General features: G+C 46.8%; 4 protein-coding genes across 6 annotated transcripts; 2 read left to right on the top strand and 2 right to left on the bottom strand.

Moving 5' to 3' along the window:
* Positions 1 to 3,612: 3,612 nt before the first annotated feature.
* On the bottom strand, positions 3,613 to 13,103 carry LOC120895215 (troponin C, isoallergen Bla g 6.0101-like). 3 transcript variants are annotated; one of them, XM_040298357.1, is made up of 5 exons: positions 12,394 to 12,521; positions 12,183 to 12,318; positions 10,405 to 10,432; positions 4,345 to 4,740; positions 3,613 to 4,271 (listed from the first exon to the last, which is right to left on the bottom strand). In XM_040298357.1, exons 2-5 carry the CDS (start codon positions 12,183 to 12,185, stop codon positions 4,237 to 4,239), a joined length of 462 nt encoding a protein of 153 aa, XP_040154291.1. In that variant the 5' UTR covers positions 12,186 to 12,318; positions 12,394 to 12,521; the 3' UTR covers positions 3,613 to 4,236. The 3 variants fall into 3 exon arrangements, with proteins under 3 accessions (XP_040154291.1, XP_040154290.1, XP_040154289.1); XM_040298356.1 differs by lacking the exons at positions 12,183 to 12,318; positions 12,394 to 12,521 and adding an exon at positions 12,973 to 13,103; XM_040298355.1 differs by lacking the exons at positions 12,183 to 12,318; positions 12,394 to 12,521 and adding an exon at positions 11,724 to 11,941.
* A 3,419-nt stretch (positions 13,104 to 16,522) lies between these two features.
* On the bottom strand, positions 16,523 to 19,968 carry LOC120894813 (leucine-rich repeat-containing protein 4C-like). The gene is made up of 5 exons (XM_040297649.1): positions 19,926 to 19,968; positions 19,623 to 19,699; positions 17,581 to 19,534; positions 17,377 to 17,470; positions 16,523 to 16,994 (listed from the first exon to the last, which is right to left on the bottom strand). Exons 1-5 carry the CDS (start codon positions 19,966 to 19,968, stop codon positions 16,634 to 16,636), a joined length of 2,529 nt encoding a protein of 842 aa, XP_040153583.1. The 3' UTR covers positions 16,523 to 16,633.
* Positions 19,969 to 21,241: 1,273 nt separating this feature from the next.
* LOC120897000 (troponin C, isoallergen Bla g 6.0101-like) lies at positions 21,242 to 22,306 on the top strand. The gene is made up of 4 exons (XM_040301566.1): positions 21,242 to 21,381; positions 21,447 to 21,713; positions 21,777 to 21,908; positions 21,983 to 22,306. Exons 1-4 carry the CDS (start codon positions 21,345 to 21,347, stop codon positions 22,009 to 22,011), a joined length of 465 nt encoding a protein of 154 aa, XP_040157500.1. The 5' UTR covers positions 21,242 to 21,344; the 3' UTR covers positions 22,012 to 22,306.
* Positions 22,307 to 22,809: 503 nt separating this feature from the next.
* Positions 22,810 to 24,532, top strand: LOC120896999 (troponin C, isoallergen Bla g 6.0101-like). Its single transcript, XM_040301565.1, has 5 exons — positions 22,810 to 22,960; positions 23,044 to 23,310; positions 23,384 to 23,515; positions 23,606 to 23,626; positions 24,236 to 24,532. Exons 1-5 carry the CDS (start codon positions 22,909 to 22,911, stop codon positions 24,247 to 24,249), a joined length of 486 nt encoding a protein of 161 aa, XP_040157499.1. The 5' UTR covers positions 22,810 to 22,908; the 3' UTR covers positions 24,250 to 24,532.
* The last annotated feature ends 19 nt before the right edge of the window (positions 24,533 to 24,551 follow it).

Raw genomic sequence — 24,551 nt, 5'->3', positions numbered from 1 at the left:
AATCACATAAAATGTATTTTGATTATTCGACGAAACTCTTGAAATTTGAATAGATATCAGAATCAGCGATCATATCAGCGCCTCAATCGATATCACACTTGGAAGGCTTATCCATAAAATCATTGATATGGTATCGTAATGCTAAAATCAACATCGCTGCTAGCCATAATTCCAATCAGACCTGCCAAACTGGGGCCAAATCCATCCGACCGTAACATCAGCCCAGACAGACAGTTTTGCTTCGTATGCTACGCCTGGCAAGATAGCCGGCCTGAAACGCTGGGTCGGTGCGTCGTTGAGCCTCCTAATCCCTGCCGTTAACCCTCGCGTGGGGTGTTAAGGCCTTTCGTCGCTCCTAATGCCTGGCGCTGGACGGCGAATATAAATCAAATCGATCCGAAAAGTTTCCGCCAGCACGTACTCTGATTGGGTTACTAATAGCCGGGTAGAAGCCCTTGGGTTCATCAATGTTGTAAGGACCACGGGTCGGGCACCACTTTTAGCGCCGGCAGAATATATTTTTCCACGAACTCGGTGTCGGACCATCGGACAAAATGGTTCTATAAGTAGGAAACTGTACGTTAATTTTAATAACAAAGTAAATTATGGCAAAGCTACGCGTTTTCAAAGGAATAATAAAGCGGAAACTTCAAGCTGTTCATTGGGCATAATGAAAAACATAAAATATTCCATCTGAAATTTGTGGCAGAAAAAACACTAACCGTTTTACGTGTCCACTACCTCTCCGCTACCCTAACCCTTTGGAGCTCATCGTTCAAACAGACGCTGAGAACCGGTGGCAACGAACAAGTGATTAAAAGTGAGATTAAAGCTGCACACAAAAGTAAAACTCACTTCGACTTGCTGTCAAACAAGGAAACGGATTCACGGCACGGGTGTGTCATGGCTTAGAGGAACAGGGCTTATCGGTGACTATCCATACGTGAGTTTACTGCAGCGCTTTGTACGACCCGGTACGGGCAGGGAGATTGGGAAACTTTTCCCACAGCGCACCGTGATATTGACAGGATAGCGTGTTGAGGTGGTTGGGTCATTGTAGAAGTTTTTACCATAAAATGTATCGCTTTGTTACAGTTAGTAAAATATTTGCGTTATGAAGCATGTCTGGTTTTCTTCTTTGTATGTCGATATGTTCACAAATTATCAAAAATTATTAAAAATATTACTGAAATGTTGTTGAACCGCCATCACTTAAGCTAAAAACTTTCTTTATAAAAATCTGTTAAATTCTGATGAATTTATTCTATTTCCCTGCCAGTACCATTATTTGATAAAGCATAAAAAGATTGTCAGAAAATCATGCAAACCATTCCGTGTTGAGTAAGACTCGTAAAATATTATTTTTTACTTACACAAAGCCACAAAATAACGAACAAGCGCAAGCAACTGGTGTGCACAAATTCCCAAGAATAAAGAACCTAACCTCCGCTTTCAACTCGTATGATGCTGCTGCCGGCACTGAAAACGTGTGAGTGTGTGTGTATGTGTAAGCGTGAAAACATAACTTGCCCCACCATTGAACAAACTCCATGGGATATCGTGAAGCGAGCGCGATCCATAAGCTTGGCTGGAAAAACGATTGTTCTGTTCGCAACCTGATGCTCACCCATTTTATGTGTTTGGCGTATGTGTTCCCCCCCCCCCCCCCCTGTACGTAAGAAAAAACATTTTCCTCCTCGTTTATACGCTGGTGGTGTTAATATGATCGGCAAAAAATAAATATTCCTGTGTGAGTTGTTTTCCCGTATCTTCGACCGTCAGTTCAACGCTGAAACGGTTTTACACTCAGACAAAAACGGCCGGATTTCCCGAACCAACGGTGCACACAAAATGGTAATGAACTTATTTATTATTTTAAAACTTTTCCCTTGCGTTGCTTTTGCAAGTGGTTGTTGGCAATTTTATTAGAAAGCGCACGTTGGTTAGAATTTTCTCCATAATACGCTGAGCATAAGCATTGTTCGTGACCAACGTCCCGACGGTCTTGCATGCCGATGGGACGTTTTAAAGTGGAACCATCGCCATCCAATGGAGCAGCCGATCGCTTGAACCCATGGCCCGGCCTGGACACTCCAGCGCTAAATGGAGAAGATATAGTTCCTCCCAATCCGGAGGCCTTTCGTGTGACGGCACCGTGTCCCAATTGACCTAAATTCTTCGAGGTCGCAGCTGAGTGTAGCCGTTTTCATGTTGCTTCCTGAACGGGAAAAACTCAACTCGTCTCGTTGTCTCGCTGCACTTGTGTTGGAAGAGTGCACCACCGCTCCGAGGGAAAGCCTCCGGCGTGCGGTGAAACGGAGGGTTTGAAAAATATCCTTGTAGCATTTTTCAATTTCCTTTTCGTTGGCTTTAGCTGAAATGAGTCGCCTGCTTGCTTGTGTTGTTTCGGTATGCGACATCATTTGGCAACGGTACGGTTAGGCCCGTTAGGCTGAGTAATGTGTGAAATAACTCGCTAAAAGGTCATCGCGGTGCACGCGACATGGGTACAATCTAGTTTTTCCCTTCGGCCACTGTGCACTGTGATTAATGCTGCTGTTTGTTCAATCCGGTACGGGTTAGTGGGTCTGCTCTGCTGACTAAGAAGCATTAATTAAGATGTTTGAATTATTAATAACCCATGTTTAAAAGGTTACCCGTTGCAATTCGGGTTGCGATTTGAGGTGTACGTGAGTGTGTGATAAACATTGTAGGCAGGAATTTCGTGTCAGGAATATCGATTAGCTTACGTTGGTAATTTACAAAAATGATTAGTGCTGCATGTATTAGAATGTCAATTACATGGTTACAGGGAATCAAAATACTGTCATGGTAAAATTATAAACTCGCCAAATCTCAAGTACAGATGCTAAAATGTCCATCATCAGATTCGTGAGTTGTTCGGATAGGTTCGCATGATTATTTGACAGATTTAATCATTTTCAATCATTTTGATATAGATTAGACTTTAATTTCGTGCTTTTTGGAATGTTACAAATAATTTTGTTTAGTTTTAAGTTATATAAAAACTTCAAGTCTAATAAACTTGCCTGAATGGGGATATTTTCCCATAAGAATCGTTGTCCAGATTTAAGGAAATTACGTTGTCCAGAAACCCGAAAGGCCTGATTTATGGAGTTACAAACTATGTAAACTGTGTAAACCAATTTGTATGTGTTTTCTATTATAAATGTCTTCTTATTCTTGAAACAGTTGAACCTAACGACTAGTTATTTTTATTTAGGAAATGTGATACATCATATTATCTTATTCCGAAACTCAAATCAGCCTTAAAGTATGCAATTTGCTTCACAAGACCCGTTTATTAGAACAGCAAAACGAGTGTTTTAAGAATATTATTCAAAATTGGGAAGATCAAAAGGACTCAAACCTTAATAAAATCAGTTTTTGTATTCGAAAAAGCATGCAAACTACAATGCTAGAGAAGATGTTAAAAATCATGTGGATTTTCTTAAAGAGTTGTACAAACATGTAAACATGTACTAACTCAATATGTACTAACATTCCATAAATAGTTACATAAGATTAAATTTACCTCAATAATTGTCATCAAATCAAGTAAACCATTTGCTTCATAACTCACACCCATGGTTGGTTTTCTACGGAAACCATTTAGAAGGCTTTCCGCAATAGTTGTTGTTTATTCAGCGCTGTTACTCTGCCCTCGCTTACACTATAAGATCAACATCAACATTGGTTTGGTAATACATTTCCAAGCTCTCCTCCCAGAAGAACACCAGCAAGGCACAAGCAGCGAAGGAACGCGTACGAAGCTAAAAGGGCCAAGCCGATTAGCGCTCGACGAATACGCGAACGGAACGGATTAGAATGTGTAGCACTTTGAACAACCTTTTTTTTTTTTAGCAACAATGATAGCTGGAGCGGCTTTTTGTGATGATGTTGGTAGGCCCCTTTTGCGCCGTGAAATGCTGTTCCTCCGCCTTTCCGTGTCCCTTTCCAATGTTCTTCATTCGTTAAAGCTTTTAGATCGCAAAAAGGCGGAAGACGAAACCCGTGGAAGAGTAGTGCTCAGCACAGAAAGTGAGAGAGAGATTGTGTCAGCCACACGCAGAGGAGTGGGCTGGCATTGCCCCCCATTATTGATGAAGAAGAAACTAAACGGAGATGGGTGTAGAGGAGTTTTTTTGGCTTTTCTTTAGCTTTGTTTTGATTTGGTGTGTTTGTTGTTGGGTTCCAGGGATGTCCGGATGACACTTAGTCATCACCACCAGTCATGACTTCCATGAATTCTGGAAAAGAAACACAAGAAAGATGTTTTGTTAGTTCGTGAATGTAAGATCTCGCTTCCTAAAAAACACCTACCATCGAAATCGACGGTACCGGAACCGTCAGAATCGATTTCCTCAATCATCATGTCCAGATCCTCGTTGGTCAGGTTGTCGTCCAGCTCCTTGAGGATCTCGCGCAGCACCTGGGTGGTGATGTAGCCGTTACCCTCCTTGTCGTACAGACGGAAGGCTTCCTTCAGCTCCTGCTGCATGGCCTCGGCATCCTCCTCAACCATGAACCGGGCAGCGAGGGTGACGAACTCCTCGAACTCCAGCTCGCCCGAACCGTCCGCATCGACCTCGTCGATGATCTCCTTCAGCATCTTGTCGTCCAGCTGGTGGCCCAACATGCTCAGGATGGTGCCGACCATCTGGGTGCCGATGCATCCCTTCTTCTCCTGATCGAACGCGTTGAACGCATTGCGGAGCACTGGAAAGGGAAAGAAAAAACGGGTTTTTAACGTTTGCTGCTAAAATTCAACCTTACCGAAAGATAAACTCAACGAATCGTCAAAATGCATGCGTGTGCCCTTGCCCGATCACCCATACAGTGAGTTGCTCATCTCACCTCACTCGGGTGAGCGCTTGTGTGAGCAACTAAGTCCAATGTCTTCTTCAACGTATCGCGTCTAGCAGCGTGCGTATTTTTAGTGCATCATCAACGGGTTTAATTTACCGCCACCGACCGCTATACGGCTAAACGGCTATACGTTTCCCATCCCGCATCTTGCCCGTTGCAGTTTTAGTGTGGTGCAGTTTGAGTGCGACTGGGCGAGTGGTTTTATGCATGTTTGTTTTCGCTTTCTCGCTCATCCCGCCTGCCAGTGGCTTTCCTTAATCTGCTCTGTTTTTACAGCCAGCCCCGGTCGTTTCACAGTTCGTTTCAGGGTACGGCACAGCACGGTGTGTTTATTAATGAATGAACATCGACTAGAGAGACGCAGATGGACTGTGCGCACCTCGCCGTAAAGCAAACAGTCGCGTCATCTTCCCCCTGCCCAACGGCTTGGTACGGTGCTCTTTAAGCGGGAAATAGTGGCGGAATTGTGAAATTTATTTTCTCATCATCTCGTCGTTTTATGCCGCGCCACTGTTAGGAGGCAGGGTGCTCCGTTTCGTGCCATGAAAGTCAGGCTGTGTCAGGCCACGGCTGACGGTAGCATTAAAACGGAAGCTCAATTTTCGCATACTAAACTTCTTTTATTTTTTGTACGACTGATGTCAGGAAGGTTTTTATTGCAATCTGTTCCGGCCGGGTGCAGGGGATGGGAACACACGTGAATTAAAATGAAATTTTCTATTACGTGCTGTTGTTGTGTGCCGTGTCCTTTCGCTGCGTGTTTTCTTTTATGTTTGTTACGCAGGCCAGGTAGCGTAACGACACTCTGGGGGCACATTATGTGGGGTTTGTGGAAATGTATGCTTGGGAGGCAGTGGCAAATAAGGAAGTTCTGCACAAAATTGGGATTTGAAGAGAACTCCTTTTTGAAACGAGCTGATTGAAAGGGACTTGATCGGGAAGTTTTACGTTCCTGAGAGGAAATATTTCCTCAGTTCAAATACAAAATCACAGGTCTTTTTGAGGACATTATATTGAAGAGATGTTCAAAAACTCTTTCATTAGTCGCACATTGTGCGTTGACAATACTTAACTAAACTGCCAAAAAGTATCATCTGTAAAACATTAGCAAAACTTGGGTGTGTGAAATACACTGAATTAATTGCAACCTTTCTCCCTTGGTTGCATTTCAATCGCTCATTGATGCACCCAGAGACCGTGAGCGGTCTACGACCGCTGAGCCGCGTTTCATTCATTATCATGCAGCAAACCGAACGTGTAGCAGTGGTACTGTTGGTTGTGCTTAACGATCACGCCACGCTGTTCGTGCGCTGCACACAGGTGCATAGGTCCGCCGCCGGTGCAAGTTCACTGTGACTGGCGTTCCCAACCGAAGAGGAGCCTCATAAATTCCCAGGCCCAACCACTTACCCATACATCGAGACAACTTCATTGACATTTGCAACGGTGCCTTACGGCGTGGAGCACGTATCCGAAAGTCGACAGCGCAGTGGGTGCATCTGGATGCAATTTTCGAGGTGTGTATATTTTTAAGCTTATCAGATTATCGCGCAACTCGCTGATGGGAAGGAAGGAAGCGCACGTTTCTGGGTGATGATTTCATTTTTATTTTGTTTGTTTTTTTCCCCCGCACTGTTGTTGCTGGTGTGTACATTGTTCCGTTTGTCTGCTACTGGAGGAAATTGGGTGTGTGTGCTTCTTTTTTGTATTTGCTTTTTTTTTTTGGCTGGCTTATTGCTCTCGCCCTCTTTGGGAGCTCATAATTCAAGTTCACGGTTATCGCGATTGCTTGCCAACGCCCGACCGTCTGTCACTCGGGGTGATATATTTACACACGCACAAACATGCGCATTCGCAGCCTAGGCGCTCGTTTTGGGGGGTTCTTAGGGTGGTGGAATGGAATTTGAGCATAACAAAAATGGTAGCGAGATTTACAGGGCAACCAATTTTGGGCCTAGAGCACTCGCTGTCCAAGCAAGACGTCTCGCAGCAATAATGCTTAATTGAAACATTTGAGCTTGATTTGAATTAAATAAATCAGCTACACTTATTTATCTAGCTCTGTTGTCGTCTCTATCTTGCTCATAAATAGATTTTTTATTTTAATTTGCTACCGATAGACGCCTGAAGCCAACTTGCAGCCGTCACTCAACCGTTTAAGCACGCTGTGTTGGCAAATTTTGATGCGAAATAAAAACAAACCCGCCAATGAGCCGCTAATTGATTGGCAGCGAAGCTGAAGCATACTCGTCAGCATTAAACCGACCGCCAGCCGCATTGAGGCATGAGCGAGACGCTACGAAAACGACTCAATCGATCCGCGACCCGTCTCCATCTCATCCGCCTGACTCGTCGAAATAGAATTTTTTTCGCTTTGGCCCAACCGCGACCTAGCCGTGATTTATTTGCCCCGCTAAAAGACTCCCAGCTGCTGGGGGTGAGAGCTATTTTCAGCGTGACAGCCCAACCGTAGCAATAATTACCTTCCCCTTTCTATCCCCATTGCTGCCGAGGAAGATCCCTTGATGGACGGATTGCACGGTGTAGTAGTTTCCTGTCACACCGTATCAACGATGAGTGACCCCGGCCAAGTGGATCGAATGCATCCACTACAGCCCCCCCCCGCCCCCTTCCCATGCCTTTCATCTCTGCTCACTCAAACTCACCCCAAAACTGAAGTTAACCTAATTAGCAGCGCGTACGCGCTGTCGGCTATAAATATACCGACCGTCTGAAGCGTTTGCAAAGACCCGCCGGGCTCCGTGCGCGATACTCGTGCAGAGGATTTTATGACGCAAACCCACAAAACACACACTCACACACAGAGCAATCGAGCAATTGCTCCAGATCGATACATTTGGCGGATAGGAACGAGATCATAATCTATTAGACGCGGTGGCAATTTCTCTTGCCAGCGTAGCTGCAGTCGTAGAGCAGGTTGAGAAGGTTTTAAGTACGCATTTTGCGATGCAGACCTGGTGTGTTTGTACCTGTTTGCGCCTTGCGCACAGTTTATAGCCGATTTTATCGCCGTACCCGACCGCGAGTGGGTGCAAAAATCCATCCCCCAACTGCCCATTTGCGCTCTAATATTTACGGGCCCGCGAATCGATACAGTATGTGGACCAGTTTTTTTTTTGTTGTTGCTGGTCGATTTTCGACTCGTCGATTTGATGACTATTGACACTGCCAGCTTGGTTACGCTTCTACCGTTGATTTGAAGTCGATTCGGTCGGTACTGCAGCGTGTCAAGTGTTGCACCTAAATCGGTTTAGCTATTCACACTAGCAGGCAGGCGAAACGCCGCAAAATAAAACAGCACCAGATGAGATGTTATACAGAGCTAAATCGATGCCATTAGAATAATAAACAGTCTAGAATCTGGTAATATTTTTCTACCCACCAGAGTGAAACTAAATATTCTCACAAACCATCGCTCAGCCCCTTGTAATGCTAACATTGCAACATTTTAAACACAATTTCTAGCTCCCCCAGCAGGGAAGCAAGTGTTTGACTCAATAAACGAATCGTTCAACTATGAAAAACAGCATCGAATTTATCGATCTTGTGCGCTAGAATTGTAATTATCTTTTGCATACCTGCGTAACTGTAGCAACCTTGGCAGAGTCGTCAAAACGGTGTAGCGAGTGTAGCCTGAAGCTATGCCGACACAGAAACATACACAGGTTGAGGGGTTTGTTAAGCTTGTAAAACTAACCTATTAAGTAGATCAGCAAAATGGTTTACCATTACAACCGAATGACATTTCGTATCGTTAAACGGATTATTGCTCGGCAGGGAGGACACGACAGGTTGCCGTTGACATTGGCTTTCACTGTGCTGCTGCTGGTTCTAGCTGCGTTGGCAAGATTAATTAGAATCTTTTAACGCCTTCTTAACGTTGGCCACTGTTCAGCGTTTGCCATCTCATGCTCCTGCACTGTCTGCTAGAGCTGATTGATCTCAAATCAACGTCTCCAAAGAATGTACCAGAACCGGGTGAGTGACAGTTCATCACAGCCGGCAATTAAAATCGCATCTGTCAACACCTCGGCAACAGTTAGAAATGGGGTGTTGAATTCTATCACTCAACCCCTCCAGACGTCCCCCTTTCTCGCACCGTGGGTGATCTCATTCGAATGGTTCCGCTCCGTAATCCTCTTGCGGTCTGACATCATCCTCGTAGATCGTAGGATCAATTCATCATACTTTCGTCATCTAGCAGGCAGGTGAAAGTGAAAGCCCATTTTTTTGGGGAAGCCAACCCGTTCGTTATCTTGGCACGACACAACATTGGCATAATCTCCTACTGGTACTTGTGAGCTCTTGTTCCGCGAGGCCATTTTATGTTTTCAAGGATCTTTTGTCCGCCTGCTCTGCTACTCTGGAACCAGTTTTAGCGGGGTTTAAAAACTCAACCACTCCTTCCTAGGCCTTAGATGACGAAACGGTAGCTCGAGATGAAGTGTGTGTGTGTTTTTCTTTGTTTTGTTTTTTGGAAATGAATACCAACTCCTTCTCCCCTCCAAATCCCTCAAGGCAGCCGTACACAAGGTGGGTGTGTTTAGTGCGAGTGAGCTGCGTCTAGTTTTAATTTCACCTTCGCTTCCCACCACACGGACATCCATTTAGCCCGGGCTTAGCGACAACGACCGCCAATCGTCCTAGGTCGTGTCGGAGTGCCGCGACCACCCCCGGGAGCTTTGTTTTAACGTGCCGTGAGATTTACACCGCGTTGTCTACGGTTCGGTGAAAGGATTTCGTTCGGTTCTCACTCCTACCCTTCAGTCCTCCAAACTCCCCCCAAGGGATGATAATTTTGCACCTGTTCCGCACCCCGGTTTACATAACTGCTCTGTTCGTACGCACTCGCTGGGTGTAACGCACGGCGAAATGGATCAAACAGCGAGCGAAAGGAAACGCACCACGATGATAGGATTGTAGGGCGTGTGTGGAGGCACCATTAATGGATGCAAACGACAACAGCCAAACAATCGAAACGGCGATAAACGAAAAACAAAAACCTCGGAAGCCACAACTTTGCCAATTCCCCGACCCCCGACAATTAAAGTGGTCGAATTCGGCAAAGCGAGCCCAACAAAACGCGAGACTTTGTGTTGTCTCAGGTCGTGAAAGTGTGGTCTGTGTGGAATTCGTGCGCCAGCCCAACTTTCGATTGCTGTTGTCGTGTAAAGGGGGTTATAATTATTGATCAATCATTAGCGAATCATTCGCTCAGATTGAAACATTGATGAGGCACACGGCGGAACAGGTTTATGCGGGTTTTTGAATGATTCGTTTTTTGCAATTTTCATTACATGATACATCTCAAAATATCGTTTATGTGAGCTTTAATTGTGCTGTTAACTCGCTTACACTCGCTTAAAATTGGATAAATGTTGCAAAATTTTCCTCCCAAAAAGGCTCAACTTTTAACGCAATTTCTGAGGCACACGATGCATTTTGCAATTTCCCGTTTTTCATCCGCCTAAAGTGCTACTTTGAAGTACTTACGTTCCAGCTGAGCTTTGTCCAGATCATCCTGCAAACGAGATAAGAGAAAGAGAACAAAACAGAAGCCATAAGTGAACAGAAAATATATCGCACACATACGCATATTAAGAGCCCTGATTAAATTTCCTGCGTTCGTGCAGGCAAAGGTGGAACATTCCAAACCATCGCCCTTCCCTCCCCAACCGAGCTGGAGAAAACTTTTACCCACTGTACATTGGATTCTAGGCTTAAAGGCTCTTTCGCCCACCCTCCGCAAACACACACACGATACGAAGGCTCGCCCAGGGCTTATTGCATGAAAAATAAAACAAAAGATAAAAGGAAAAACTTGTACGCCCTGCTTGGATATGCAAGACACTCGATCGCTTTTTTTTTCTCCCGAATTCCTGGGGCGAACTCGCTCTTGCTCGCGCGCGCGCACTCCCCCTCTCGCTCTCACACACAAAAAAAACACCCCCTCCTTGGGGGTGGGATGTACACCCGAGTATATGGGATTATAAATAGACGGACGTGTTCTGGGCCTTTGATCCGGTACCAGTCGCTGTAGTCTTCGCCACCAACAGCCTGGCCGCTCGAGCAGTCGCTCCCGATGGCTCATTTGTATTCCACCCAGCAGTTGGCAGTTTTCCGTCATTTCTATGCCCAAAGTCTTGCCCCATTTCCCACAGCGTTGCCTGCGTTTGTTTCCGATCTCCGGTTCGTGCCCGAGCGCTGATTGGTTTCGGCTCGTCGATACAAATATGACAGGTCACTCGTAAAGTCATCCCCAACAATTTGAGGACGATCCCAGTTTCCCATTAAATCGAGCAAATTGATGCTTCCCGCCGGACACGATGCAGCTGGACAGCTAGCTAGGACAGGCTTTTATGCCTTGGCTTTGGCGTGTTGAGCCAAAACAGCTGCCGAAATGAGAGACCGGTGAGCGATGCTTAAAATTCGCTTTTTCAAATTCCATTAAACGCTAAGTGATGGATGGCACTTCGATCGGTACACGTTTGTTCCACATACACAAACCAAAACCCTTCCTGTCCAAATCATACAACAAACATCCATTCCGGATTATGCTAAACTCATCACTTCATAAGCTTGAGGCGCTCATGAAACTGCTCCGGTATGCAGAAACTGCACCAAAACTGGGCCAACTGTTCGACAGACCTTCCTCGAAGCAAAGTGCACGGGAAGCACTTTACTCCCCCAAAAACTTCCTGTTGTTTTGGAGCACTCGATCAAAAGGTCGGTCTGGGCCATTTTTGGGCTGACTGGTATGAAACTTCTGGTTCTTCTTCCTTCCCAAAAACAACCCGCCTGCCAAAACGAACCACTGAGCGACGGAAAAATGATTGAGCGTCACTAGGCAGAAGCCACCACTGCTGGCACAACAGCAACGACAGCAACACGGGCACAAGGGCGGGTCGTAGCACCATGGTCGATTCCAGGACGGCCAAAAGATTCTCCCGGGTGTAGTTGTTTCCGTTGTTTTCTTGGAGACTTTAGCTTGTTTGCGCCTTTTCTAACCAGTACCACCACCAACACCAAGACGAGCCTTTCGTCTTAACCTTTCGGTGAACATTACGTGCAACACACGTCGTCCCTGGGGTCCCTTGGCTTATGACAATGGACACACAACGAACACACACACACACACACATACACTTTCTCGGGAAGCCTAGCGAGAAATGTTGCAACAATCTTGGCAGAAAACGGGCGCAAAGTGTTGCTGCCGCGTGTGCACGTTTCGCAACACACGGGGACGCGCGCGCTCCTCTTCGTGTACTAACCATCTCGGTGCAACTTGCACTTGCCGCGTTGTTCACAGAGTGTTCTTCACCGGGTGACTGTAGCCGTGGTTCTGTAGCTGGCGGCCGCTTTCTCGGATGCAACTGAAAGGATGCAGTTTGCGCGGAAATTGACCAGCTTGGAAAGGAGCGACTGGCGATTTATTAGCAGAAAAGGGGGGGAATTTTGAGGCTGAGGGGAATGGAGACGAACCTCTCTTGCACAGCCGACAATGGCAGTGGTGCGAAATGCTTGCAAAAATACCCTTGCGGTACAGGTACTATAATATTTCTAGCTCCCTCCCCGCTCCGTGTGTGCCGTTTTTGACCCAGCGTGGCGAGCGTGATGCTTCAACAACTGCAACGCGGTCGTGCCATCTCGTCGTCGTCCCGTGGCACCCTGACACGGATGAGGGGAAGGTTTGAGAGGGGACACACGGGAGTGAGCACACAACTCTAGACGCAGCGATTTTGCTTTATTAATATGTACAACTGCACTATATTTTATAGTTGCTTCCGAAAGCGCCGACCCGGGCCGCGGGCATTTTTTGGCCCGTTGCCCAACAAGACACGAATGTCGACAAACATCACTAACAGCTCCGAACATCCTTCACGTTTGCCACAAAACACACAGACACCGACACACACACACACACATCCTGTGGAAGGTGCGAATTTGCTCCCAACGAGTGTTTTATGCTTTTTTTCACCCAATTTTTCGCGTCACCTCCCCGGGTGATAGTTGGCCCCGTTCCAGGAGGAAAGCGGTCGCAGCCCTCAACGAAATACTTACAACGACCGACATGTTGGAGGCGGTTGGAGCGCGTGGTGCTGTGCAGAAAATGCGGGAAAGTGCTGAACTTGCTTGGTGCGTGTGCCCCCCGGAAGTGGCGCCCGATGCTGCGGATCTCGCTAGAATGAAATGTGACCCCCGGTCGGAGTTGGTGCGAACCTGCTAACCGACCCGTATCGATACTGGTATGGTTCTATCGGGCCTTTCATGCGCATAGGAGAGAGTGAAAGCATCTTGCACTGGAGCGAACGAGAGGCAAGATTTTACAGTGTGTTTGGTGCGTCGGTGTGGTTTTTCTACAGAAAACAGCAAACAAACGTATGGATTTATTTTTATTCCACTCTTCAGCTACACACCGTCGCATTCGTGATAACTGATCCCACACATTTCCAACAGGAACTTACGCATATGTTTGTGTGTGTGTGTCTGGGAAAGAATAGAAAACGAAAGAGATCGTACAGTACAGTACAAGTGGGATGCTTTCTTAGCGCGTGGGCCAACCTTCTTCCCTCATTCATGGGACGCAACAGCAAGCCAAGGGAGGAGGAACTGTTCACACACACACTGACGCCCGCGCCCGCGTACCCTTTCACACCACAAACACCCTCACCCGGAGAACCATTTAGTAAACGGCTGTGGTTGATTGTGGTCGGGGTCGGGGTGATGCCAATGTTTGGGAGCTGCTACAATTTCACTCCCGGCAGCGATTATCTTATTGCCGTGGGATTTACGGCGGGGGAGGGTTTACGGTCTCGCAATCAAGGAAAAGTGATACAATCGGTACAGTACTAGACAAATTGGGTGGTGTTATCGTAGTGTGAGAGCCCTTTTGGACGGCAGTTTTTGGGCTTATTCACGGCTTAATTACAAATTGTTTGCGATGTGATATCGATTTTTACTGCGAATGTCACCATACAACCAGACTTGCCCAGAAGTCTGAAGAAGAACTTGAATAAAATGTCTCATCCTCTGAAAGATTCTGATCTTGATAACCACTTTTAAATATTTCTCCTACAAAATTGGAAAGCATTTTCAAACACTCTCATAGGGGGATCTGCTATCACCCGCCTACTAATAGTCGATCGCAACACACCAAACGCTTCAATGTAAGCGGTGAATGAGTAGCCACGAGAACGGAAATTTCCTACACCATGCTCGCTAGTGTTGGTGATCACTCAACTCCCTCCCAGCCCCAGGCCCGAAGATGCTGCGGGATAAAGTCCATTGCGAACGAAATTTTCCTACCGTTTTCCGATCTTTATGAATCGCTACTACGGCCACTAACTTTCTCGCTCGCTCTCGATCACGCTCTTCACGCTTCATATTCTAACCCATCACAAACTGTAAACGGTCCTTCTTGTGCATGTGAAGAATGTACATGTGCTGTGTCCGTGTGTGTGTGTGTGTGTGTGTGTGTGTGTGTGTGTGCATCATCTATTGCCTCGTCCAATTAAACGCGATCTGCATTTTACTGTTCTTTTCCATCCGCGATCTGCTCGCGATCTTAATCGTTTCATTGTCACCGGCCGGCCTGAAAACCCGTAAACGTAATAATAGAGCTGTTTTCGAATGATTGCTGCTACGAATGCCGTCCGCCGTTGTTGGCCCATTTGTTTGGGCGTTTTCCGCGATGAGAAAACGTTAGCATTGTGTTTGTTTGTGGTGTACACGGTCGGGTTTTGGAGGAGGGGTGCTGTAGTAAAGTGAGGTCACACAGCACAGCTCGTAAATAGTTCTCGGTAATCCATTTTTCATGTTGCACAAGCGGCTTAGCAGGGAAACTGCCATTCGGAAGGAATGGAGAGGATTTTGTCGAAACATAGTAGTTTGCATGTTTTAAAGCGACTTTAACGTGGATATAAATGTTCATTCGTCTAATAACAATATTCTAACGAAGTGTAAGAAAGTAATTAGGGAGTAATTAGAATGAAAAATAATTAAATGATTAAAAAAAAGAATAACTCTTCATTTCTGCATTGATTTTAATTAATTTCCTCCAATCCTTTGATTATGGAACCATCCATAATGGAACTGACCGTGCCGCTACTCACCACCCATTTTCCACTGACAATTAAACTTTTAATTGCTCATAAAACATAATCCAATTCAATTCCCCGCGCAGCATTAACTCCACCCAATCAATCGATTGTTGGATGTTTGATGAAATTAAAACACCGGCACGCACTATTATGTTCGCATCGTGTCTGTGTGTTTATGTGCGTTGCATAATGAACTCGTAGAGTATAGGCCCCACCCCCCTTCCCACACACCCCGGGACAATCGGGGCAAACAGGGGTGGAATGTTCGCTTAATTGGCACGGAACCGCACTGTTTCCTCCAGCTCGGATGCGAGAATACGCCAAATGCCACTTGATATCCGGCCAATTAAAATGCATCACTTGTTGCATTTCGGTGTGCGAGTTCCAAACGGTCAGTCAGGATGGGGGGGAGCCGTACAAGTTGATTTGATTTGGGATTTTGCTAGTGGGGAGGCCTTTCTTTTGTGTGTGTGGCCGCTTAACAACTGCTGATATAATAATAATCCAGCTGATTTTCAATAAAAAGCATGTTGATGGTCGTTTGGTGCTGTTATTTTTAAACAACAGGCAATGGGTTTTTCGATTGTTTTTCGCTCAATTTAAACATCATAACACATTGCATTGTGTTAATTTTAAACAAAACTGTCCCTACCGCTTACTAATGGATATTTTTGTTTTCCCAGAAACCCGTTGAAATATGCGCCCCCGTGCCCATTCATGACCAGTTTTCCCGGGCGAGCGTAATTTTCTTTTCAAATTGGTTCTTTTCCCCTCCAGTCCCTCGCAGGCCATACACGAGACACCGTAGAAGTGATGCTACCGTATCGGATCGATCCTTGGCAAACGCCAACGCGTCTATCTGTCATCGGGTTGCGTTTGCCGCTTACAGCAAAAGGGGCAAAGCATTCCACTGGCATATTCCCTCGCCCCTTGAAGGCCTTGCCGACTGTCTCCGGTCTATAAATATGGTACAACCTCTGGTAGAACATTCCATCCGAAACACGATGTTGTTACGATGCTGAAGATAGAACGAAAAAAAAAACACACACATACACATCAAAAACACCTTTTGTTTGACCCACCCGGTTTTCGGATGCTCGGGAGAAGCATTATAACCGGTTAAAAGCGTGCTTCCTCCTGGCAGACACTCACTCTCTTTCTCCGTCTCTCTTTCTCTATCTCTCTCTCTCTCTCATTCGCTGAGTGTGAAGGAAAAACAAATGCTGCTTGTGTACTACCGTTCACTGCCGATGAGAACGGGGGGAATCCTCATAATCCACTATAAACGAGTACGTGCGACCGCCGGCATGTGGATCAGGTCTAAATGAAGATACACCCTCGGTAATGGGACATTTACAGACGGCCCTCAACTTGGCAGAAAGACCGCATGGATACGGTAAAGTGCTTGCAACGAAACTAATGCAACTCTGGTGTAGAGGTTTTGGCAATGCGCCTACGGGGAGATGCGAACCCGGCCTGTCCAAACGCGAACTATTCTACCAGACTAGTTGTCTGTCCCGTATCCGTATCATTTATTTAAGTTGCTCAATAAACATACATACACACACATACACACAAATGCAGACAATTTTCGGTAAGTGGCTGTGGCCATGCACGGGCTCTCAGTGGATCACTCCGCCACAGGACGACCGGTGTCGATTGCTGCGCAGTGACTGATGAAGCGTACCGGCGCTCCGTCCCATGTAACTCGTCCCAGCCGGCTCGTCGTAGATGGCCTGCTGCTGCTGCTGCTGCTGGGCAAAGTTTAGCTTAATCTCGGACTTTTGCTTCTTGAGCCGCTTGCTCGGATGGGGTGGCAGGGGCGGCGGCGGCGGCTCGTTCGGATAGAACTCGAGCGAGGGCCGCGAGCGGTTCTCCATCTTCCAGGAGATGTACTGGAACTGGGTGGTGGGTACGACGGCCGACACGTAGCTGCGCCCGCTCTCGATGCTCGTGTCCGACACACTGCGCTGGATGTTTGGCCTGTTTGGATGGGAAGGGATGAGGGGCAAGAAATGAGTGGAAAGTTTGCACGGCACAGTATCAGTGGACTGCGAAAATTAAATTTTGCCTAATTGGATGCGCGCCATGCACCGTGAGAAGCGCCCGTTGGCACACCATTGCTCTACCATTTTGTAGAATTGTGTTCCCAAGGTGGGGGGGGTTTCCATTTGTTCGAGCAAGGCAACTTTGCTCGTTAGAGAGGCTAAACGAAAAGTTCCACTTGTGGACTAAGAAAGTTGCGTGTCCTGTGCAATGTTCCGCGTATTTCCTTCAACGATTCTCTCAAGACTTCAGAAAACTGGTCACTAAACTATTTTCCAAGTACACGAAACCTTCAGTTCGGAAATCTCGTTTCACGTACCTTTCGGGCGTAAGTGGCTTCTTCGGTGGCATCGGTGACATGTACGTGTTCTTCACGGTATTGTTCTCCACCGGCAGGACCGACGCTTTGGAGTCTGTAACGAAAGAGAACCCTTCAAGAGTAGCCCACTTCCTGGAACTGTTGCAGCGAAAACAACACAAATCGCTCCCAACGAGTCTCTTTCCCTTCCCGGGGTATACTCACGTGTTGACTGATACAGGGACATGCTTTTGAAGAAGCAATACGTCACCAGCACACCCGTCAGCAGGGCAACCAGAATGGACGATATGATGATGCTGATCATCATGATCTTTTGATCCTCCACCAGCCAGGCTCGCTGACCGTACACGGGCAGCAACCGATAGGGCAGACAGTTAAACGGTGATACCATCACCTCGTGCAGACTAAACGCACAGAAGAGGTAATTCTTGTCCGGCACCAAGTTCACAATGCGCACCTGCTGACTGCTGAGCGTCTGGCAGTGAGCGCTACTCTCGATGTTTGTGGAAAACACAGACGCTAGTGTGGAGGTATCATGGAACCAAAGCACCGCTCCGTATGTCGTCTTGTCAAACAGCAGCTCCACGACGCCTTCCTGTGCTTCGGAGATGGTGAACAGTTTCGTACGGGTGGCAACGTTCAGGGAGATGGTCCCAAAGTCAGTCGAACGTATCAGGCGCTGGCGAGCCTTCTCTGAACTAATCTCCACCGATAGCGGATTGGCCGTACTTTCGCACTGGAGTTGCACAAAGTTGGGTAGCACCGTAGGGACGGGATGGTAGGTGGTCGATGTGGTCGCATGTCCATCGGTAGTGGTGTGTTCCGGTGAGGTACTGTCGGTTGTGGTCACTTCTGGAGTGGTAGTTGTAGTGACCGGGGAGGATTCAGTAGTGGTAGGATCCGTTTCGGGCGTTGTGGTCTCGTAGGCATTAGTAGTGGACGTTGTTTCCGGTGTAGTAGCCTCCGTAGTGGTGGTGAACGTAGAGGTGGGAGTCGTGGCTTCTGTGGAAGTGGTGAGCTCGGTGGAAGTGGTAAGTTCTGGAGTAGTTTCCGTACTAAGTTCAGTCGTTGTGTCGCTGACAGAAGTAGTTGTAGAAGAGGAGGAGGTTGTGTATTCAGTAGTGTCCGTTGTTGTGGAGTCATCCACCGTCGATTGATCCTCCGTTGTGGTTTCATACGCCGATGAAGTCTCCTCATCGGTGCTACTCGTTGCTATTGCCGTCGTATCTTCCTCCGTTGTCGTCTGTAGGGCCGTTGTTGAGACGCTGGTTGACGTACTTGAGCCGTCAGTTGGGGCTACCGTAGTAAACAGTTCCGTCGTTGTTTCGGTCGTAAGTTCACCCGACGGTATAATCGACGATGTAGACACCGGACACAGCATAGCATTACGTACCAGCGCTCCCCTCAAGTCCACCGGACCGTCACAAACAGGCTGGTCCAGCACCAAGTTGCTGTTTACCAGCAACTCCTGCAGATATTGCAGCGAGCAGTCGCAATGCCAGGGATTATCTTTCAAATATATCTTCGCCTCCGTACCGCGCAAACAATCGAACGTGCCCGGGCTAACGCTCGTCAGCTTGTTGCCGATCAGATGGATCTGCTTGACGCTGCTGCAGATGTCGTGGAAAACTCCCACCTCCAGCGACGTGATGTGCGAGCTGCGCAGGTACAGGCTGGTAAGCGAGGGCAGATTAGCGAAAGTGCCCTGCCGGAGCGTGTCGTCGAACGAGTTGTACTCGAGTGAAAGTATCTCGAGGCGTGGGAGCGTCGCCGAGCCGGTCAGATTTTTCGGCCCAATCCCGTCCAGGCTGCTCTCGATGGTGAGGCGCGTCAGCGAGTACTTCATCGGGCTGAGCACGTACGGGTCGATCTGGCGCAGCGGCAGGTTGAGCAGGTTTAGCTCCTTCAGGCTTTGCAGCCCTAAAAATATGCCCGTCGGCAGGTGGTCGATCATGAGCGATTGCAGGGTTAGTACGGTCATGCCGAACATTGGGCCCGCGTCGAACGATTCCGGCTCGATGGTGGCGATGTTGGAGTTGATCAGCAGCAGTGACGCAATCTCAAGGTCAAGATCGAGCTGGAGCCAATTTCTGCGCAGCACATCCTCGGCCGTCTTCAGGCCGATGACGTTCAAACCAAAGGTGGAACAGGAGTAAACCTATTGTGAGGGAGGAGGGAGTGAAAGTGTGTCTGTGAGAGGGGTTTGTTTTTTGTTTTGTCTGTGAAGGATGGTTTTACACTCTGACCTTGGCCAGCTCTTGCACTTCCGTCGATATATTGATCACATTGACGTCGGAGCACTCGGATATGGATTCATTACACGCTGCATCGTGTAAGCCACGACGAGCAGTGGATACACTTTCCCAGGTCGTGGCATCATTGTCGTGGTGGTGGATTCACTGATATCAACCTTGATTCACATTCGACAGTCGGAGCAAACTCCGCCATGCGAAATCGAGCGTCGGATAGCAACTGGCAGAAAGAGAAGACCACGGTAGCACGATCAATTGCAATTGAGTTGGGTGTTAAAATTGGGAACTTAATCTCACCTGCATCTCTGTGGCAGCTGGTATTTTCACACGAGACGAGCATGGTTGGACTATTTCAACTTTAGCTATTTTGCATACCAAGAGTCGCACTTCCGGATGCCAAATTAGTACTGACACGGACCGCCAGCAAAACTCGTTGACACTCATTAGCGTGTCACTCCGTTATCGGTGTCCCACCATTTGGTACGGCAAAGCAGATATGACAAAGAGGAGATAGACGCGGCAAACGAGGAGGGACATAATCATCTAATCGAATTGAGCATGCATGCATTGCAATCAGGTTAGCAAATAGCGTGCCGGAAACGGGTGTGAAGTATGAAAGGATGGTCGGCCCAAACGGGTTGGTTCCATTTTCCACTGCACTGCTCCGTTCGTGCTACTCACCGGTGTTGGAAAAATGGAACGTTGTTTGGCAACGCACACTTTGTCACACACAATTGTGCCCGATATCGACACTGATATGATGATTGCCCGGTATCGGCAAATATAAGTTATCGTAGAATAATTTAGGGTTGGCTTTGTCGTTTAGTATGGTAAGTGCGGGTGCGTTTGGGATGGGATGTTTGTTTAATTAGAGATATCGGCAATGTTTCTGGAACCGTTTCGTGGAATACAGATAGCGAGTGAGTCTGAAATAAAACAAGGTTTCCAACGTGTTTTCGAATGGTACTGCCGCTAAGCTTGTTATGTTTCGTTAGTTAAATTTACGGTTGTTAACGGTAAGCGGTACGGAAAACCCCTGCAACGGTCGAAATTTGAAGTAGCGCATCCGATTGCATACCTGTAGGCGTTTAAGTTGCAACAGGGAAGCTTACGTTTAATCGATTCGTTCATCGATTTTTGTAGTATAGTGCTTTTTGTACTTTTTGTTCAGTTTTGAGATGTTGAGTGTTTTAATTCATTTGTAACACTGATATAAAATTTGCAGTAAGTTTACACCATATAAAGGAAAAAATAACATTATTCATACGTGTCTTTCAATACAATTTAATTCAAACTTTGCCCCTGTCGAAATGAATCTGTTAGCTAAAGTTAAAACCGAGTGTTTATGTTATGGTAAGCTTCTCTTCACTTCCTAGAATCACTGATGCACACCATTCGATTACAATGATGGGTGCCTCCCCATCTATACGCTGTAAACGACATCATCGAACCTCGGTTTGATCATTTTGTATTACAATGTTGTACCACTATCGGCGAGTAAATTTGCCTCAAAATAGCAAAACGCAACCCACAGCAAGCATCTGCCTCGCAAACGATTGTAATCAAACAGAACAGATGGAACTGAGACGTTTACAAAAAGGACCAGAGCCACCGTCGGCCACGGTTAGTTCTGTCACGGCCATTCGTGAGAAGAGTGTGATAGTTGTATTTCTTTTTTTTTTCCTGTGATTAGTGGACACCAAAGCACATAGCAAAATGAACAAGACCGAGCTGAGCAAGGACCAGATGAAGAGTGAGTGTTATTGATTAATCCTTATTGGCAATGATGATCCATTTTTTACATGCCACAAATTGCAGTTCTGAAGGAATCCTTCGAAGCGTTCGACATCGAGAAGAAGGGCTGCATCTCGGTGGAAGTGGTCGGTACGATTTTGGAGCTGCTCGGCCAAACACTGTCCGAGGAGGAGCTGAAGGAGGTGATGGAAGAGTACGATGTGGACGAGTCGGGTCAGATTGAGTTCGACGAGTTTCTGGAGCTCGCGTCAAACTTTGTCGAGCCGGAGGAAGACTACGACGCGTTGCGGGCCGAGCTGCGCGAGGTGTTCATGATGTACGACAAGAATGGTAAGATAGTGTGGTGTATGTGAAGTAAAGGGAGATATTAACATGTGATATCTATGACTATAGGAACGGGTTTCATTCCACTGGATGTATTTAAGAAGATTCTTCAGGAACTGGATGGTGCAGTGCCAGAAAATGAGTTGGACGACATTATTGATGAAATTGATGCGGATGGCTCAGGAACGGTTGATTTTGAAGGTTTGAAAGCTTAACAACAAGAAGCTTAGATGATTGGTTTTTAATTAATTTATTTGTTTTGTATATTTTTACAGAGTTTATGGAGGTTATGACGGGTGAATAAATGGACAAAGAGCTACATAGCGAGTTTTATTCTATGCAGTTTATATTATGTTATTTTTTTGACAGTCAACAGCTGTTTATTAATTCAAAATAGTTTACTGAAAATACCAAAAATCATTTCGAAAAAGCAAACTGGCTGTAAAGAGTGAAGCGTAATGAACAACGATAAGTTACATTAGGTATGTGATATTTATTCCTCTAATCGTTGTTTTACTCAGAATGCTCCTACCAGTTTAGGTAATAACATTTATATAATTCAAAGAATAAACATAATTATGAAGAAAATAATAAAAAAACTTGTTACAACCATTACCAGAGAAAAACAATAGGTATGTATTTAACTAAATTATACTTATTTTTATCATCTTCTAAGTCATCGTCTAAAACACGGTCAATCACATTTTGGCAGCCGTTCATCGATGATAGTGAAAGCCATCGCTGCTCAACGTTCATCTCACCAGCTCACCACGATCACCGCGCCCCGAGATTGCCCTAAGGTCGGGCGAAAGTATGCAACATGCATTCCACAGCTCGCGCCTTCCCGGGTGGCTGGCTGTTTGCTGCCCCTTTATCACAACGGCCATAGCGTCATCGCTGTTGAGCGCGTGTCATCCGAACGCGATCGATACGTTGTCTGTGTGTCTGTTTACCAATCGGTGCTGCAGATGGTGGGTGCAGCTGATGCATCTTGACCGCTGCATATCGAAATAGAGCGCAACCATCCATACGCTTTTCGCCCGCAAACGATTGTAATAGTTTGCGGGCATGGCAAAGGGTTTTAAAAAGCGATTCCCTGCCACCAACCGGCCACGGTCAGTATTGTGACAGTGTTCGAGCTGCTATCAGTGAGCTTTTCTTTCCCTTCGCGCTAACCAATCAAACCAGAAAAAAACCCACAATGGAAAAGTCTGAGCTGGCCAAGACTGAGCTGAGCAAGGATCAAATGAAAAGTAAGTGTAGGCAACATTTCCCATGCATTGGAAGCATTTCATTAGAAGTGTTTTCTTCCACCCCTTTTCGCTGCTACGGCCAGTCCTGAAGGATGCGTTCGATGCGTTCGACATTGAGAAGAAGGGCAGCATCTCGTTGGAGGTCATCGGCACGATTATGGAGCTGCTCGGGTACGGCATGTCGGAGGAGGAGCTGAAGGAGGTGATGGAGGACTACGACGAGGACGAGTCGGGCCAGATCGAGTTCGAGGAGTTTATCGAGCTGGCCTCGAACTACGTTGAGCCGGAGGAAGACTACGATGTGCTGCGGGCCGAGCTGCGCGAGGTGTTCATGATGTACGACAAGGATGGTAAGCGCTGGCAGCAACATTGTCTGAACGACACACCACCAGGTTGCATAGTGTAACGTTTCGGGATTTTTAGGAACGGGCTTCATTCCGGTGAACTCGTTCAAGGCTATCCTCCGGGAGCTGGACGGTGCCGTGCCGGAGAACGAGCTGGACGAAATTGTGGATGAGATTGATGCGGATAGCTCGGGCACGGTTGACTTTGAAGGTAACTAGCGAGCTAATATGGCTTCCCTAGGAGGGCCCGGTTTAATTAACGTGCCGCTAACAAGCTGCCCTTTTCTCCTGTTCATTTCAGAATTCATGGAGGTTATGACAGGTGAATAAGAGCAGATGGACGGGGTTTTTGGTGTGTGCAAATGAGCAGAAGGTGCATTGCTAACCGCGTAGCAATGGGGAAGGAAAAGTGGGCGTATAGTAATTATGAGGGCTCTACTGTACTTACTGTGTCCCGTTTGTGCGGCTGTGTGAGTGAATGTCCTTACCCCGTTTTGTCCCATTTACGTCTCCATCTGGATGTATCTTTTCCTTGCTCTTTGTCTTACCGTGTCGGAAGTGTCATTTCCATGCTGCATCGTGCTGTCCCGTGTCCCGACGTGTCTAATGGTTGGAACTGTTTCATCCCCTTGACCTGTTGCCGCTGTGGTGTCCCTTTTTGTCTTGTTGTGCAGTTGCGGCACAGACCGTTTGCTTAGCTCGTATCGCTTTTCTTTAGCATTTCCGTTTCACTTGGTAAACGCCGTAACAAAGGCGCGCACACTACACGATGGCACGGATGCCCAGCAGCAGCACGATGCGGAAATGACACAACGCTCTGGCAGATGCACCCTCGAGCCGATCGACCGTTGCAGGCACCGTGCCTTTGGGAGTGGGTGGGGCGTATCCGAGGTAACCGTTTCTAACCGTTTGTTTGACTGGTTTTTCACAGGACCAAGTGAGTAAGCGTGCATCAACATCATCAAACGCACCGGACCCGGTGGAAGCTGCGCTGAAATACCACAGCAAAAAAGAGGTTACGTGCTGGAGTTGAGACGCCTCGAGGATTCTTTTTATTATTATATTTGCTCTACACACTCTGATTATTAGCTACGGAAAATGATAGATTTTCTTGCTGCGAACAATTGGGTGTGTTCTAAAAGGCGATCTTTTTAACTTATACTTCTTTCAACCGTCCTTTTTTGAAAGGAAATCATTCCGAAAATTAAGTAAAAGAGTGAAATAAAATAGTTTAAGTTTAGACTGTG

The sequence above is a fragment of the Anopheles arabiensis genome, chromosome 2 (assembly GCF_016920715.1).
Source record: "Anopheles arabiensis isolate DONGOLA chromosome 2, AaraD3, whole genome shotgun sequence".
Taxonomy (NCBI): Eukaryota; Metazoa; Arthropoda; class Insecta; order Diptera; family Culicidae; genus Anopheles; species Anopheles arabiensis.
This window is presented reverse-complemented; position numbering and strand designations above follow the sequence as displayed.

Excerpts from the sequence above, each read along its gene's own strand:
- LOC120895215 (XM_040298355.1), bottom strand. The coding sequence starts at position 11,828 with ATGGTGCTACGACCCGCCCTTGTGCCCGTGTTGCTGTCGTTGCTGTTG. Across the intron at positions 10,433-11,723 it reads CATTTTTCCGTCGCTCAGTG|GATGATCTGGACAAAGCTCA; the intron begins GTTCGTTTTGGC and ends TCTCGTTTGCAG. Across the intron at positions 4,272-4,344 it reads CGGTACCGTCGATTTCGATG|AATTCATGGAAGTCATGACT; the intron begins GTAGGTGTTTTT and ends TTTCTTTTCCAG.
- LOC120897000 (XM_040301566.1), top strand. The coding sequence starts at position 21,345 with ATGAACAAGACCGAGCTGAGCAAGGACCAGATGAAGA. Across the intron at positions 21,714-21,776 it reads CATGATGTACGACAAGAATG|GAACGGGTTTCATTCCACTG; the intron begins GTAAGATAGTGT and ends CTATGACTATAG. Across the intron at positions 21,909-21,982 it reads AGGAACGGTTGATTTTGAAG|AGTTTATGGAGGTTATGACG; the intron begins GTTTGAAAGCTT and ends ATATTTTTACAG.
- LOC120894813 (XM_040297649.1), bottom strand. The coding sequence starts at position 19,968 with ATGCTCGTCTCGTGTGAAAATACCAGCTGCCACAGAGATGCAG. Across the intron at positions 19,700-19,925 it reads CAGCTGCCACAGAGATGCAG|CGTGTAATGAATCCATATCC; the intron begins GTGAGATTAAGT and ends TACACGATGCAG. Across the intron at positions 19,535-19,622 it reads AAGTGCAAGAGCTGGCCAAG|GTTTACTCCTGTTCCACCTT; the intron begins GTCAGAGTGTAA and ends CCCTCACAATAG.
- LOC120896999 (XM_040301565.1), top strand. The coding sequence starts at position 22,909 with ATGGAAAAGTCTGAGCTGGCCAAGACTGAGCTGAGCAAGGATCAAATG. Across the intron at positions 22,961-23,043 it reads GAGCAAGGATCAAATGAAAA|TCCTGAAGGATGCGTTCGAT; the intron begins GTAAGTGTAGGC and ends TGCTACGGCCAG. Across the intron at positions 23,311-23,383 it reads CATGATGTACGACAAGGATG|GAACGGGCTTCATTCCGGTG; the intron begins GTAAGCGCTGGC and ends CGGGATTTTTAG.